The following is an 18,336-nucleotide window of genomic DNA, read 5'->3' on the forward strand; positions in this document are numbered from 1 at the left end:
GCAGAAAGCAAATCTCACTCTATCCTGTATACAGGTGCACCTAAAACAAATGATTCAAAGCGATCATATATAAAGTTGTGAACAAAGGTAAATATGAACTGAAAGCAAAGGTCATAATGTTAATATCAGTATAGAATGAATTGAAGTCAAAATACATTAAATGAGACAAAGATGCTTTATAGTGCTAAAACTTCCAGATTACAAAATTATAATGAGCTGGAATAGTTATGCATTGAATAAAAGGAGTTTCATCAGTCCAAAAGCAGGTATTATATAAATAGAAGGAAAAATAGAAATACACTACTTTTAGGATACTTCACTTCCCTCCATCCATGACAGGGTAAGTGGGAAAAAATATGTTTAGATATAAAAGAATTATGTTAATTCATAAGGTAGATATTTTATATAATATAAAATGAGCTATATACATGGAGAATATAGAATAAAACTTGTTTTCATTGCCAATGTAGCAGTCTATGGAAACTGGCCATATATTTACAAACATAAAAAATTAAATCCCAAAACATTGAAAGAGTGGAAGCATTTTTCAATCATAATTTAATACGAGTAGAAATGCTTAATGAGCATAGCAAAAACATAGGTACTGTGAGGTCCCATAAGAGCAGGGACATTATTGGTTTGTGGTTTTTTATCATTGTATCCTCAGCATCTAGCACAGTGCCTGGTACATAGTAGGTACTCAATAATTCTTATGACTGAGTAAATGAAGAATAGAAGACAATAATATTGATGTAATTCTTTGTGAAGGACTACAACTAAATTTATTCTGTGTAGATGAAAGTCTCTCTGGAGGCAGAGAGATGCTATGCTCATTGATTGGTTTATTTGTTCATTCTGCAAGTATTTCCTTACATGGCAGACACTAGGCTAAGCATGAAGTAAACAGTGATAAGGGGAATAGACATGGTTCCTGACCTCAAAGAATTCACAGCCTGGGAGGTAACTGTTGAAGAACTTAGCAATTCTCTATTTCTAATATTTTATGTACAACTGTAACTATACATTTGTAATGATGCTGTAATAGAGGGTTCTCACAACTGTTTTCTTGATTCTCACAGTACAGATGTTGTATCCAATATACAGATAAAGAAACAGATACTTAAAAAGTTATGCTTTGTATTTCATTTAATTTAAGGAATATTTATTGAGTGCCCACTATATGTCAAATATTTCTGTAGGAGCTGGAGACACAGAAATCAACGAGACAGAGAATGATCCTTCTAGTGAAGATGGTAGGAGGGGGCTGGCAAACAAGAAACAAGTAAGTTTAAAAAATCAATTTTAGGCCGGGCGCGGTGGCTCACGCCTGTAATCCCAGCACTTTGGGAAGCCGAGGCAGGCGGATCACGAGGTCAGGAGATCGAGACTATCCTGGCTAACACAGTGAAACCCCATCTCTACTAAAAATATAAAAAATTAGCCGGGCGTGGGGGCAGGCGCCTGTAGTCCCAGCTACTTGGGAGACTGAGGCAGGAGAATGGTGTGAACCCGGGAGGCGGAGCTTGCAGTGAGCCAAGATCATGCCACTGCACTCTAGGTGACAGAGCGAGACTCTGTCTCAAAAAAAAAAAAAAAAAAAAATCAATTTTAATATGGTATTACAGAATAAATAAACAGATTGATGCAAGTAGAAAGTGACTATAGAGAGGGAGTTCGAGGAAGGACTTTCTTAAGGTGGTGACATAGAAACTGAAAAATAAAGAGGTAGGGGAGGGGAGTGGAGCAAGATGGCAGAATAGAAGCTCCACCGATTGTCTCCCCCGCCCAACAAGGACACCAATTTAACAACTATCTACATGAACAAAGCACCTTTATAAGAACAAAAAATCAGGTGAGCACTCACAGTACCTGGCTTTAACTTCACATAACTGAAAGAGGTACTGAAAGAGGTACTGAAACTGTAGGAAAAACAGTTATGAATCACCAACACCACTCTTTCCCCATTCTCTGGCAGTGGTGGCATGGTGTAGAGAGCGTTTCTGAGCACTTGAGAGGGATTGACTCAGTGCTGCCCTGTTAGAGCAGAAAACAAAACTGGACCAAATTCAGCTGATGCCCACCCACAGAGAGAGCATTTCAATCAGCCTTAGCCAGAGGGGAATCATAGATCCCAGCTGTCTGAACTTGAGTACCCACAAGCCTTGCCATTGTGAGCTAAAGTGCTCTTGGGCCCTAAATAATCTTGAAAGGCAATTTGAAAAGATTGAAAGGACTCACCTGAACTCCTAGCTGAGTCCTAATGTGGAACTGGACCCAGAGCCAGTGCACTGTGGGAGCATGCGACCTACTGACACACTGGCGGGGCAACCAACGGAGTACTGGCATTGCCCCTCCCCTATCCTCAGGCTCCACGGCTCGTGGCTTCAAGACTCCTTCCCTCTGCTTAAAGAGAAGAGAGGGAAGAATGGGGAAGACTTTATCTTGCATCTTGGATACCAGCTCAGCTACAGCAGGATAGGGCATCAGCCAGAGTCGTGAGGCCCCCCATTCCAGGCCCCAGCTTCTGGATGACATTTCTAGATACATGCTGCACCAGAAGGGAACCTGCTGCTTTGAAGGGAAAGATCTAGTCCCTCAAAGGATCCATCAACTGCTAAGTGAAGAGCCCTTGGGCCCTGAATAACCAGCAGCAATACCCAGATACTACATCAAGGGGGTGAGCCTCTGAGACTCGCTGGCCTCAGGTGAGACTCAGCACATTCCCAGATGTGGTGGTTATATGATGAGATTCCTCCCCTGGTTACAGCTTGAGGAAAAAATGGAAGCAAAAGTAAAGGGGACTTTGTCTTGCACCTTATGTACTAGCTTGGCCACAGAAGGGTAGGGCACCAGGTGGGCTCTTGGGTTCCATGATTCCAAGACTTGGCTCTTGGATGGCATTTCTGTACCTCCCTGGGTCAGAAGGGAGCGCACCGTCTTGAAGGGTGAGTCCCAGCCCAGGCAGCATTCAGCATAAGCTGACTTATGAGCCCTTGGGCCTTAAGGGAACATCAGTGGTAGTCTGGCAGTACTTCTTGTGGGCCTGTGGTGGTAGTGGCCATGGTGTGAGGCTCCTCTGACTTTGGAAAGGGAGGGAAGAGTGGGAAGGACTGCATCTTGTGATTTGAGTGCCAGCTTAGCCTCAGTACAATAGAATACCTGGTAGACTTCTAAGGTTGTTGACTCTAGTTCCTGGCTCCAAGATGGCAGTTCTGGACTCACCCAGGTCCTGAAAAAAATTGCCATCCTGAAAGGAGGGACACAGACCTGGATGGCTTTGCCACCTGCTGATTGTAGAGCTTGCAAGTGATAGCCAGGGAGTGGTTACAGCAGGCCGTGGGTGAGACCCAGTGCTGTGCGGGCTTCAGATCTGACCTAGCACAGTTCCTGTATTGGTGCCCACAGGAGAGCTTGCATCACTCCACCCCCAGCTCCAGTTGGCTTAGAACAGAGGAGAGAGAGAGAGAGAGAAAGAGAGAGAGAGAGAGAGAATCTGTTTGGGAAAAAGTAAGGGAAGAGAATGAGAGTCTCTGCCTGATAATCCAGGGAAATCTTCTGGACCTTTCCAAGACCATCAAGGCAGTACCTCTGTGAGTCTGCAAGAAGCACAATATTAAAGGGCGTGTGGTGCCCCTTAACACTGATTCAGCTTAGATCACAATACCCACATCATTTCAAACATCTGGAAAGACTTCCCAAGAAGGATGAATATAAAAAAGCCCAGAATGAGAAGACTACAATAAATCCCTAATGCTTTAATGCTCAGACACAGACAAATATCTACAAGTTTTAAGACCATCCAGGAAAACATGACCTCACCAAATAAAGTAAATAAGGAACCAGGGACCAATTCTGGAGAAACAGAGATATTTTACCTTTCAGATAGAAAATTCAAAATAGCTGTGTTGTGGAAACTAAAAGAAATTAAAGATAACACAAAAGGAATTCAGAATGCTATCAGAAAAATTTTATCAGACAAATCCGATAGACAAATTTTATCAGAACCAGGGACTGATTCTGGAGAAACAGGATATCTGATGTTTCAGACAGAGAATTCAAAATAGCTGTGTTGAGGAAACTCAAAGAAATTCAAGATAACACAGAGAAGGAATTCAGAATTCTATCAGACAAATTTAACAAAGAGATTGAAATAATTAAAAAGAATCAAGCAGAATTCTGGAGCATAAAAATGTAATTGGCATATTGAAGAATGGATCAGATTCTTTTTAATAGCAGAATTGATCAAGCAGGAGAAAGAATCCATGAGTTTGAAGCCAGGATATTTAAAAATACATGGTCAAAGAAGATAAAAGAAAAAAATAAAAAAAGAATAAAGTATGCCTTCAGAATCTGGAAAGTAGGCTCAAAAGAGCAAATCTAAGAGTAATTGGTTTTAAAAAGGGATAGAGAAAGAGATAGGGGCTGGAAGTTTATTCAAAGACATAATAACAGAGGTCTTCCCAAACCTAGAGAAAGACATCAATTTCCAAGTACAAGAAGGTTATTGAACACCAGGCAGATTTAACCAGAGGATACTACCTCAAGGCATTTAATAATCAAACTCCCAAAAGTCAAGTATAAAGAAATAATCCTAAAAGCAGCAAGAGAAAAGAAACAAATAATATACACTGGAGCTCCACTGTATCTGGCAGCACACTCTTCAGTGGAAATTTTATAGGCCAGGAGAGACTGGCATAACACATTTAAAATACTGGAAGAAAAAAAAAATTAACCCAGAATAGTATATCTGGCAAAAATATCCTTCAAACATGAAGGAGAAATAAAGACTTTCCAAGACAAACAAAAGCTGAGGGATTTCATCAACACAAGACCTGTCCTACAAGAAATGCTGAAGGGAGTACTTCAATGACAAATAAAAGGATGTTAATGAGCATTAAGAAATCCTCTGAAGGTAGAAAACTGACTGGTAATACAAAAGCATGCAGTAAAAGACAGAATATTATAGCACTGTAACTGATAAACTACTTTTATCTCAGGTAGAAAGACTAAACAATGAACAAATCAAAAATAATAACTACAACAACTTTTCAAGACATAGGTAGTACAGTAAGCTATAAATAAGAACAACAGTAGTTAAAAAGTTGGGGGACAAACTTAAAGAGTAGAGCCTTTAGTAGTTTTCTTTTTCTTGTTTTTTCCTTATGCCAACAGGATTAAGTTGTTACCAGTTTAAAATAATGTGTTATAAGATAGTATTTGCAAGCCTTGTGGTAACTTTAAACAAAGAAATATACAATGAATACACAAAAAATAAAAAGAAAGAAATTCAGTCACATCACCAGAGAAAAATCACCATCACTAAAAGGGAGGGAAGGAGGGAGGGAAGGAGGGAGGGAGGAAGGAAGGAAGGAAGGAAGGAAGGAAGGAAGGAAGGAAGGAAGGAAGGAAGGAAGGAAAAAGAAGAAAAGAGAAAAAAAGAGAAAAGAAAAGAACAAGAAGACCAGAAAACAACTAGAAAACAAATAACCAAAGAAGGCAGGAGTAAGTCCTTACTTATCAATAATAACACTGAATGTGAATGGACTAAACTCTCCAATCAAAAGACCTAGACTGGCTGAATGGATGAGAAAACAATACCCAATGATGTGTTGCCTACAGGAAACACACTTCATCTGTAAAGACACACATAGACTGAAAATAAGAGTATAGAAAAAGATATTCCATGCCAATGGAAATCAAACAAGAGAAGGAGTAGCTATACTCATATCAGACAAAATAGATTTCAAGACCAAAACTATTGACAAAAAAGGCTACTATATAATGGTAAAGCAGTCAATTTGGCAAGAGGATATAATTGTAAATATGTATGTACCCAACAATGGAGCACCCAGATATATAAAGCAAATATGATTAGAGCTGAAGAGAGAGAGAGACCTGAATATAATAATAGCTGGAGACATCAATACTTCATTTTCAGCATTGGACAGATCTTCCAGACAGAAAATCAATAAAGAAACATCAAACTTAATATGCACTATAGACCAAATGGACCTAACAGATATTTACAGAACATTTCCTTGAACAGCTGCAGAATAAACATTCTTTTCTTCAGCACATGAATCATTCTCAAGGATAGATCATATGTTAGGTCACAAAACAAGTCTTAAAGCATTCAAAAAATTGAATTATCTAACATCTTCTCTGATTACAGTGGAATAAAACTAAAAATCAATAATGAGAGGAATTTTGGAAACTATACAAATACATGGAAATTAAACAGTATGCTCCTGAATTACCAGTGGGTCAATGGAGAAATTAAATAGGAAATTGAAAATTTTCTTGAAATAGCAATTGTAAGGCATTGAACTCAGTGTTGTCCTGTTAGACCAAACTCACTTGATGTCTACCCACAGATGGAGCATTTAAACCAGCTCTAGCCAGAGGGACATCACAGATCTCTCTGGACTTGAGTTCCCACAAACTTTGCCACTGAGGGCCAAAGTGCTCCCAGTCTCTAAGTAAACTTGAAAGGCACTCTAGGCCATAAGGACGGCAGCTCTTAGGCAAGTCCTAGAGCACTTGGCCCAGAGACAGTGGACTAGGGTTACATGTGACATACTGAGACACTAGCTGGGGCAGCCAAAGGAGTGCTGGCATTATTCCTCCCCTACGTCCAGTCTGCACAGCTCAGGGCTCCAAGAGACATTCTCCTGTTTGAGAAGAGGAGAGGGAAACGTGGGGAGGACTTTGTTTTGCATTTTTGATACCAGCTCAGCCACAGCAGGGTAGGGCACTGGTCAGAATCACGAGGCCCCTATTCCAGGCCCTAGCTCCCAGATGACATTTCTAGACACACTCTGGGCCAGAAGGGAAACTGCTACCTTGAAGGAAAGGACCCTGTCCTACCAGCTGAGATCAGGCCACTGTACTCCAACCTGGGTGACACTAGCGAGACCCTGTATCAAAAAAAAAAAAAAAAAAAGAAAGAAAGAAAAAAAAGGACTCCATGAATAACCTATTAGAACTGAATAAACAAATTCAGTAAAGTTGCAGGATATGAAATCAACATACACAAATCAGTACCATAGCATTTCTTTCTTTTCTTTTTTTTAGTTTTAAGGAGCAGGGAGTTTAATAGGCAAGAAAGAAGAGGGAAGAAAAAATAAGAAACTCCCCTTTACAGAGACAGAGGGAAGGGGGCTCCAAAGCTAAGAGACAGAACCCCACCTGCCACAGATACCAGCTAGGTATATTTGCAGAGGCTGGAGGAGGCAGTGTCTGTTTTTCATAGGGCTCAGGGGATTGGTTTGACTAGGCATGTCATTCACATAGCAGGTGAAAAAGCTAGCCCTTTCACCCTAGTCTTTTAATATGCACATGGAGGGCACCATGATGTTCTCCACACGTGGGGATATGTGGGGGAAGCCATGTTATCAGGAACATGTGGGGCAAGGGCAAGAAGGCTATGGGAATCTCCATGTTGGGTGGACTCAGTTTCTAACAGCTGGAGAAACTTTTCCGGAGATGCTTTAAAGAATGAAAACTTCCCAAGACCCCTTTTTCTCTCTATCTGCCTAAAATAATTTCTTAATAATTTCCTAATAACTCTTACAACATTCCCCTCTGTGGAGATGCCACACTGACTGCTATTAGAGGGTTTTGGGCAATGACTCTTTCTGGCTACTTCCTGCTGAAAAGGGGCCTCGAATGGGGAACAGCAGTTAGGGCTCCTCCTGGGGTTGATTTAAGGGTCCTCGGAAGAATGACATGTCCATGTGTGGTTCAGTTTGCAGCACCATTTGGAGTTTGATTGCTTCTAGGCGAGAAGAAACAATTCAAGTTATAGCATTGAGTATACAGGGTCCAAATATTAATACAAGACATATAAGCAAGAGAGGGCTTAATAAAGTGACTAACCAATTCCATAAAGAAGACTGGAATTCATTAAAGAGGGATTGTAGCCACTCAGGGCTGGAGCCAGCATTTTCCCTGAGCCTGTTAATAATTTTGATCTGATTTTTAAGTACTTGTAGATTTTCCTTTACTTTACTAGAGGTGTTAATCCAAAAGCAGCATGTTTCATTTAAAAGTGCATCAGTATGTTCAATAAAAAGTCCTGGCAGACTTAATGATAGTAAAACTTTTATGCTTCCTTTTTGTTAGTAACTATTATCCTGGTTATAAGGTTAATAATTAATTAAAATACGACAGCAATGGAAACTCTCTGTCTAATATTTTAGTTAGAAGGTGCTACCGTGTATAACCCTATTGCAAATAGTAGAGTGAGTATAGCAATTCCCACAAGTGTGGTGTAGTAAATAATTTCCATTGAAAAATTTACTTGCCAAGATATAGAATTTTCCTTTGGGGGTATCTATGAAGTTCCTTGGTTTTATTTTCCTAAACAAAGAAATCTTCGGGTTATGGGTACCCTATTCACTTTCATTATCTGGCAGAGTTTGCAAGATAATTGCCAGAACTAGTATATTGATCCAGATATTTACATTCCCCATCATCCCTTTTTGTTTCTTCCAAGCTTCAGGCTTCAGGAGATCACCACTTGATTCACAGGAATAAGCAGGGTCTAAAATGCAGGCCAAAAGCTTAAAAACAATGACTAGGATTTAATGACAAACGTATGATAAGCTTTGGAACAAATTTTTTCTCTCCGGTCCCCATTTTTGGTAAAAACTAATTATGAATAAACTTCAGTTTTATACTTGGCCTGATTATTTGCATAATGTGCAGCAAGAGTGGTTAATTTTACATAGGCCTTTTGGATTAGCTTTGATGAAACTCTGTTTCACAAGGACTCTCAGGTAAGACCTTTAAAGTTGAGCCCAGCCATGGGTTTGTATCCTCTAATACCTGTGACTTGAGTGATCCTCTCCTCTTGAGGTCCCAAGGTAAACTCAGAGCTCCCAGACCTGTTAGGAAGTAACGCTCTTTACTGACCACAGGTTAGGAATCCTGTGTGGGGACTGTGTAGGCAAGGTATGAGGCCAGCTTTCCCCAAGGGGCTTTTATTGGCTTTGCATGTCAAGCTTGATTTCTTAAAGGGAAACACACCATTTCAGTTAAAGCCTTGGTAAAATAACCAGTTTTTCCAATTGTGTCCTGTTGACAAAGAAAAATGGATTCTTACTGCACTGTTGCAAACAAGTATATTGCCATAGGTTAAGAATATTTACAGGTAGTCTCCAAATTTTAGAGGAACCAGGCGGAGAAAAACGAACATGCCCCAAATTTTGTTCACAGTAGTATACCTTACTCAATTATTAAAGGCCATAAACAGTTAAAAATAAGTTTTCTTGACTCTGAAAAACAAAACAAGGATCAGCAATATTCCAAGGAAAAGTTGAAAAGCTTGCTTAAACTTTTTGAGTGGAGTCCATTTAGTTAACTCTTGTTTTGCTTGATATTTGTGAACATGTCAGTTCTTTAGGAGTCCTGTATGTTCTTTCTCTATTCCAGTGTTACAATCTTCAAAGCTATTAAAAGCCTGCATTTGAGAACACCTGTTAAAGTCCTTAATATGGCTTGATTATAAACCATCTTTTGAGAAGGTACAAAGCAAGACAATTGTCTGTGAATGGCAATATTTCCAGGATAGTTACAGTTAAAAACATGACTGACAAAGAAGTTTGTTTATCTCCATGGTTTACAACAACTTAACCCTTAATTATGATTGATAGCATTTACTTAGACATTAGAATTTTAGAAATCCCATACAATATTTGAACATATATTAGTATTATTCCCCAAAATATAACTTAAAGAAGATTGAACATCATTTTGGCAATCTCATGTGACTAAACATCTATACATGTCAAATAGTCCTGTTTACTTCTTTTTCGAATATTTCAGGGGCCCTCTGAACCATCTAAAAAGCCAGGCATCAGGAAGGACAATTTCCAGATTGCCATAAATTATTTTGCAAAATGATTACTCAAAAGGCAAAAACCTATCATTAGCCTTTACTATGACATGAAAATCCTGTTCAAAGCCAAACTTTACCCTTACATTCATTTATTAACGTTAACCCCAACTTGTTTAAATGAAACTTTATAGATCATTCCTTCTTATTTTAATCAATTTGACAATGAGGTGAAATCTTTACAAACCTTTTATAACCCTTTTACTATAGGGCAGATTAGTGTCTTAAAGCCCTCTTTGCTATGCTTTTATTTCAATGCTCAATTTATGAAAAGACCATATAGATATGATGGAAAAGGACAGTATAGTGCTTTTACCATGGATTTCATTGCAAGGCAATCCAAAGTTAATTGGCTTAGTTTGTAATCAGCTCATCCCTGATGGGAGTCTCATCTCCCAGTCAGGGGTGGGGATGTTTCCCTGTTTTCCAGATGGCCAAGAACATGCTTCTCTGATTTATTACCATTAGCCATCCCTTATAGCGTATTTTCTACCTAGTTATTACACACCAAAGCTCTCTCATACTGCGAAGTAATTTCTGATATCCCCAAAACTCAAAACTGTCAGATAACACAATGCAAAACAGAACAGAGCCGTTGATTTTGAAAGGGATCTATCTCCTTTTAATTCCTGGGGTTTCGTGAGGAAAACAGTTTTTTTCTGAAATCAAGATCTGGGGTCTGTGGCACCTCTTCTGTTTTTCCCCAGGAATCCCATACTACCAGAAGTTACTTTAGGGCCTCTTATGCATGCATTAAGAGTGGTAAGACAAAAAATGGAGAAACATAATTCAGTCAACTGAGAAGAAAAGAGCCTTTTTCCAGAAAAACAAGATCCAAGAAGAGAAAAACATAAAGGCCTTTTAAATATACCTATAACTTGAATATTCACTCTTAATTAAGCTAAGCATTCTTTAAGAAAATCCTTTTAAATTCCTTGTTACTTGACTTTAGCCACACCAAGCAGTTAAGATTTTTGGCTTTTGAAATTTACAAAAAATAAACTCACAGGTGAAACCAATGAGGCTTAATTAAGTTATGACTTAATCACAAGGGTACAGGGTTTTTTTTTTGTTTTTTTTTTGAGACGGAGTCTCGCTCTATCACCCAGACTGGAGTGCAGTGGCCGGATCTCAGCTCACTGCAAGCTCCGCCTCCCGGGTTTGCGCCATTCTCCTGCCTCAGCCTCCCAAGTAGCTGGGACTACAGGCGCCCGCCACCTCGCCCGGCTAGTTTTTTGTATTTCTTTTTAGTAGAGACGGGGTTTCACCGCGTTAGCCAGGATGGTCTCGATCTCCTGACCTCGTGATCCGCCCGTCTCGGCCTCCCAAAGTGCTGGGATTACAGGCTTGAGCCACCGCGCCCGGGCTGTACAGGGTACTTTTAAAGTTGTGATAGGCAGCTTTTGAAACTGTCATTGCAAATTTGTGACAGTGGAAGAGATTGAACCTAAACAACTCCATTTTGTTTCCAACCCATAAGCTGTCCTTGCCCATCCCTGGGCATAGGCTGAACCAACTTTAGGAGGAGCCTGGTTTACAGTTTATAGTCTAAAACAAAGATGATGACAGGCACTTCCAAGATATACTTCCTTTTTCCCTGGGGACCAGACCAATAAACTAAGCACAAGACTAGAAACCATGACCCAGAAGCCATGCAGCTGGAGGCTACAAGATTTTTTACCCTCTCTAAACTGCTGTCAAGATCAGTGCCTAAGATATTTTGTAAACCCTGCCCTTGATGGATCAGCTGGCACCACCCAGATTGTCAAACTGGCTTGTCTGATTTAGCACAAGAAGAGGCTACTTCCTGCTGAAAAATGGCGGAGACTAAAACAAAGTATTGCCACACGGTTATAGATTATGTTCCAAGGACATAAAATAAGATGGAGGCCTGTAGCCAAGTTTGTTACTGACCATTTTGCTGGGTTGGCTTGAACAGCAGGCCCATGGGATCCTGGGCCTGGTTTCTAATCTTATCCCTTTTACTAGTTTGCACAGGTAAAGAGAAGCCAAAAGCCCTAATGGTAAGAAATTTTTATCCTTTTGCCAGTATGTCAGACTTCTGGGTTCCCTTCCCCCTAGCTCAACTCTAAGCCAAGCATTTTTAAGGTTTGGAAAATTAACTTCTCCCAGGTTGGAAAAACATTATAAAAGAGATAGAAACCATTTTAATTCACAAAAGAAGGAAAAACACCATAAAAAGAAGTTCCAATTAGGGTTTTTAAAGAGGTATTTCCTCTCTTCCTATTGGGAATGGTGTTTCTCCTATTTCTCTGCCTTCGCTATTTTCTCTTTTCCCTTTTGGCCTACTACAGGAGGCATATTGTTCATGTCCAAAATTTTCTCCTGCTTGCAGAGCTGCCTGTTTTAACCGTAGTTAGGGTTTGGCTTAGCAGCATAACATTCCTGCATGAGAGGTCAAATACCTGAGTTAAATTTTGGAAAGCTTCTATATACCTATCAGGGTCATCAGAAAATTGACCCAAGTCTCCCTTTACTTGCCTAATGTTCTGCAATGAGAAGAGAATGTGAAGGGGCCCCAAATAAGGGGAACCCTCAGATGATTTCCCTGAAAGTTACCTTTTTAAATTTTGAGGAGCGATTTTCCCTGGGCCTGCCGATATGGCCACAAAAGAAAATAAGCCACTTTTTCTTCAAAGTTTCAAGGTTGAAGGAGTCCCAGTGCTTCAAAATACTCTACAGGGGAGTGCATGTTGAAGACGATCTGTTACCCATCTAGAAAAAGAAGTGAGAAGAAAAGCATCCTTTTAGTCTCTTTCCTTTCGGTATGCAATCCAGGATGGAGGAGAAAGTAGTAGGAGGCGTCCATCCCCCCAACTATCTTCTCTGCTGCTTTCCTGGATTCCCAGCACCCATTTAAATGTGCCGCCCATGACTGCAGGTGTGACCCTCCAAGCCCTGGCACCAGAGGAACTGAGTTTGGGCCTTAGTCATGCTGTCCCCAAGCAATCAGTTCTCTGCCTTTTATTTCCCTTTGACCTTCTAGAGTTGTGTAGCCTTGTGCCTTCCAAAAAAAAAAAAAAGCGATTTCAAGAAAAACCACCTAATCGGGCAAGGCCCCTTTAAGGGAGAGGGCGTGCTAGATTGAACTCTGTATCCTGCTATTACAGCCCATGCTAAAGCATTTACCCTTTAAAAAATGGTTCTGGTTAACATCTGGACTTAAAATCCCTTACTAATTAAGTACTGTCTTAATAGGAGACAAAATTAATGCCTTAAAGGAACTTAGGAACCAGAAATTCTCAGTTGCTTGTGAACTTTTCCCAGCCTTGTGCAATGGCAAGGTTCCCCATGAAAAGAAACTATTTCAAACATGCCCAACATTCCTAATACCCATGGGTAATGGGGGTTCTCCACATTCTCCCCAGCAAGCCTCACATCCGTGACTTGAGTACGGCAGCCAACGCTAAGTGTATGTGCTAGGCTGACAGATACCCATTGATTTATGGGATTTATTTAAATATAGAGGCAAAGAGCACCTCGGAATGATAGAAGAGATTTTAAGCTTGCTCCCATGCTCACTACTCCGATGAAGGCCGTACTCGGATTCCAAGCCAATGCACCAAATGATATGGCTCTGATGGGTGGAGGAATGCCAGGTTCTTTGTCTCGAGTTGAATTAGAAAAAACCACATGGACGCATGAGGAGTAGTTTTAAGGAGCAGGGAGTTTAATAGGCAAGAAAGAAGGGAGAAGAAAAAAAGAAGCAACTCCCCTGTACAGAGACAGAGGGAGGGGGGCCCCAAAGCTGAGAGACAGAACCCTCAGTAGCATTTCTATATGCCAGTAGTGAACAATTGGATAAGAAAATATAAAGTAATGCCATTTACAATAGCCACAAAAAAAATTAAATACCTTGGAATTAACCAAAGAAGTGAAATATCTGTTACAAAGCTATAAAAGACTGATGAAAGAAATTGAAGAGGGCCCCAAAACATGGAAAAAATATTCCATGTTCATGGATTGGAAGAATCAATATTGTGAACATATTCCTACTACCCAAAGCACTCCACAGATTCAATGTAATCCCTATCAAAACACCAATGACATTCTTTACAGAAACAGAAAAAAATTCCAAAAATTTATACGGAACCACAACAGACCAGAGTAGCCAAATCTATCCTAAGCAAAAATAACAAAACAGGAGGAATCATGTTACCTGACTTCAAATTATACTACAGAGCTATAGTAACCAAAACAGCATGGTACTGGCATAAAAATAGATACATAATCCAATGAAACAGAATAGAGAACCCAGAAACATATCCACGTATCTACAGTGAACTCATTTTTGACAAAAGTACCAAGAATATACACTGGGGAAAAGACAGTCTCTTTAATAAATGGTGCTGGAAGAACTGGATATTTACATGCAGAAGAATGAAACTAGACCCATATCTTTCACCATATACAAAAATCAAATCAAATGGATTAGACTTAAAATCTCAGACCCCAAATTATGAAACTACTATAAGAAAACATTGGATAAACTAAAGCAAAAATGGATAAATGGGATCACACCAAGTTAAAAAGCTGCACAGCAAAGGAAACAATCAACAAAGTGAAGAGACAACCCACAGAATGAGAGAAAATATTTGTGAACTACCCATATGACAAGGGATTAACAAACGGAATATATAAGGAACTCAACTTATAGGCAAAAATCTAATAATCTGATTTAAAAATGAGCAAAATATCTGAATAGACATTTCTCAAAAGAAGACACACAGATGTCAAACAGGCATATAAAAAGGTGGTCAACATCACTGATCTTCAGAAAAATGCAGATCAAACTGCAGTGAGATATCATCTCACCCCAGTTAAAATGGCTTTTATTCAAAAGGCAGGCAATAACAAATGCTGATGAGGATATGGAGAAAAGAGAACCCTCATACACTGTTGGTGGGAATGCAAATTAGTACAAACACTATGGAGAATAGTTTGGAGGTTCCTCAAAAAACTAAAAATAGAGTTATCATATGATCCATCAATCCCACTGCTGGGTATGTATCCAAAAGAAAGGGGAATCCGTATTTCAAAGAGAGATGAGCACTCCCATGTTTGTTGCAGCATTGTTTACAATAGCCAAGATTTAGAGGCAACCTAAGTGTCCATCAACAGATAAATCGATAAAGAAAATGTGGTACATATACACAATGGAGTACTATTTAGCCATTGAAAAAAATGACATTCTATCATTTGCAACAACATGGATAGAACTGCAGGTCATTATGCTAAGTGAAATAAGCCAGGCACAAAAAGACAAACATAGTAAGATCTTATGCATTGTAGGATCTAAAAATCAAAACAATTGAAATCATGGTGATAGTGTATAAGGATGTTTACCAGAGGCTGGGATGGGTAGTTGGGGTTGAGAGGGAAGTGAGGATGGTTAGTGGGTACAAAAAATATCTAGAAAGAATGAATAAGACCTGGATTTGCTAGCACAACAGGGTGACTCTAGTCAATAATAATATCATTTGCAACAACATGGATAGAACTGCAGGTAATTATGCTAAGTGAAATAAGCCAGGCACAGAAAGACAAACATAACATTAAATTGTTAAATAATGATTTAATTGCACACTTAAAATGACTAAAAGAGTATAATTGTATTATTTGTAACACAAAGGTTAAATGCCTGCGGAGATGGATACCGCAGTTTGCATGATGTAATTGCTACACACTGCATGCCTGTATCAAAACATCTCATGTACTCCATATGTACATATGTACATATGCCTAGTATGTACTGACAACAATTAAACGTTAAAAAAAAAAAAGAAAAGGAAAGTGAAAAGTTAGAACCAGCCATGGGAAAGTCTTCAGTGGGAACATCAAGTTCAAGGCAATTAGCAGGATGTGAGGTTGGCACATTCAAGGAAGAAAAAGTCTAATGTCAGTGTTACACGGTATGAGATAAGATTCAGAAAGCCAAATCACGTTGGGTTTTATAAACCATGGATTCTTTTCTGCATGCAACAAGAAGTGACTGAAAAGTTCACACAACTTGCTTAGCATGGGTACTCACGGATGAGGATTGTGTGGCATTACATATAAAACAAACTAATTGTGCCTACACTGATTTCAAACACAACGTGGACTCAATAGAGAAGTTGTAAGTTATTATCTTCATTATCTGGGGAATTTCTTTAGGCCAGTGAGTCACCTTGAAGACACTGAATGTTGTCCTTCAAAAGTGTGTGTGAAAGGAGGGTGGGAGGGGGTAATGCCCAGGAGACACTGAGGGTATTGCTCCTTAGGAAAATGTTTGAGAAGCCCCATTATCAGAGGGAAAAGGATGTAACCAGGACTTCTGGATCTGGGGGATTTAAAAGCAAAACACTCCCAGATCTTTAGGGAGGGAAGAAAGACAGTGATTCTGTGTCTTTAAGTACTTAATGTGGGAGAGAATGGAAACAGTCCTATGAGACTCTGGGAAGCAAGTATCGGATAATTTCAGCACAGCCTAAGCAGGGGTGTGTGTCACTGCTGGACATTCACTATCTGTCAGGCTATAGGACCAGCAACACCATGTAGCAGAAAGAAGCAACTGCGGAACCAGCTCCCTTTCTGCTTGAGTGCAGAAGGCAGAATGAACCTCTCTTCTACTGGATAAAGCCCAGGGATTTTGGAAAATTCAGGGGAAGGGTGGAGCTCAAAGAAGAATGTTGAACTTACTACTAAAATGGCAGGCACGTGCTTAAGCTATCAATTGGGAAAATAAAAAAGAAGTGACCTAAGGTATATCCCAAGCTTGTAGAGCAGTTTGTAAGTGTGAAATATACAACTCATTTCAGGAATATTGCCTTGTCTGGAGGGATGAAAATAAGATTTTTGGTACAAAAAGTTACGTAAATCATTTGAGATCCAGTAGCTCTTTCAGGATTGCAAAATTAAGCTGGCACCAGAGTCTGTACTCTTATCCAATAGTATTTTTTTTTTTGGTCTATCCATTAATTAAAAAAAAAAAAACTGTTATAATTTTTTAAAATACCATTGTCTTTATTTGGCATACAGTTTTTATTAAATATTGGTTCCTGGTTAGTGTATTTTATATTCAGTCATTTTCACCATTGCTCGAATAGTAATTAATGAGTTATCCAGGTCTGCTGCCCTTGAGAACCTTCCATAAATACTCTGTATTGTGGCTGTTTATTATTATTATTATTATTATTATTATTATTATTAGTTTTTGCTGCTCAGACCTTGTTCTTTGTTTTTCTAATCATACCTTGCTTTTGCTCATTTTATGTTAACTCTGCTTCATTATCTGTATTCTTGACATGATGAAAATTCAGGTTCATATCTGAGCAGTGGTGGTCATGTGGGATTAGAAAGACCTTTGGGGGTTACCTGGTTTCACTCTTACCATCCCTTTTCTTCAGCTCTCTCTTAGGTCCTATAAGCTGCTCATATAATGTTTTCTTTTACTTAAGTTAGCCAGGTTTGGTTTCTGTTGCTTGTTACTTAAGTATCCGAACTAATACATAAGTCATGGCAGGGTCTTCTCTAACTTCCCATTCCCATAAATAAGTCCTCTAGGGAAATAAGACCTGCCAGGAAAATACATAGTTAAGCTGATCATGAATGTTAATCATGGTTTTAATAGTGATATGTATTATTCCTGCCCTATATTGTATGCATTTTCATAAGAAATGTTTTAGTGGAAGAAATACGTTGGTCATAATATAGTAAGGTCTAAATCAAAAGATGCCCAGAGACCATCTTGAACAATATTTCTCACTGTTGTAGTACACAGAGATAATATTCACAGCTCATACTTTGGACAGGAGCCAAAAGAGCAAAGAAGAAGGGTGCAGAGAGATGAAGTAAGCAGGAATTTATTCCAGATGTCTGCTGCCTAAAAGCACCTTAAAGCTTTGGTAAACTTAATTTTAACATAGACACAGATTCCTGTCTTCTTATGGTATTTTATATTTGTATTTCCAATTTGACCTTTTTTTTTTTTTTTCTTTTTTTGAGGCAGAGTCACACTCTGTCCCCCAGGCTGCAGTGCAGTGGCACAATCTTGGCTCACTGCAACCTCTGCCTTCCAGGTTGAAGTGATTCTCCTGCCTTAGCCTCCCGAGTACTGGGATTACAGGTGCCCGCCACTACGTCCGGCTGACTTTTGTGTTTTTGGCAAAGATAGGGTTTCACCATGTGGGCCAGGCTGGTCTCAAACTCCTGACCTCAGGTGATCTTCCCGCTTTGGCCTCCCTAAGTGCTGGGATTACAGGGGTGGGTCACCGCACCTGGCCCAGTTTGACTTTTGACTTTTCAAAATTCTCGCAAAATAAATATAGATTATACAATGCAGTTTTTATACTTTGTAAGACCGTTTTGTAGTAAGGCTTAACAGTTTTTTTAATAGTATAAAAAAGTCTTAAGATTAAAATTTTCGGCCGGGCGCG

The 18,336-nt window shown here is 39.4% G+C and overlaps 1 protein-coding gene across 7 annotated transcripts in view; it reads left to right on the forward strand.

The window, feature by feature from the left end:
• The window catches only part of LOC105470107 (pseudouridine synthase 7 like), a 131,071-nt gene that overhangs the window by 46,881 nt on the left and 65,854 nt on the right, over positions 1-18,336 (forward strand). For 5 of the 7 annotated variants that reach the window (XR_003015491.2, XM_024789221.2, XM_071071838.1 and 2 more), the window contains one exon: positions 1,200-1,282. The exons of the other annotated variants lie outside the window; for them this stretch is intronic. Coding sequence is in view for 4 of the 5 variants with exons in the window: in XM_024789221.2 (XP_024644989.2) it covers positions 1,200-1,282 (83 nt within the window). In the remaining variant the exon portion in view is untranslated. Of the gene's footprint in view, positions 1-1,199; positions 1,283-18,336 lie in introns of those variants that run through there. 7 annotated transcript variants of the gene reach the window in all.

Source organism: Macaca nemestrina, chromosome 10 (assembly GCF_043159975.1).
Source record: "Macaca nemestrina isolate mMacNem1 chromosome 10, mMacNem.hap1, whole genome shotgun sequence".
Lineage (NCBI taxonomy): Eukaryota > Metazoa > Chordata > Mammalia > Primates > Cercopithecidae > Macaca > Macaca nemestrina.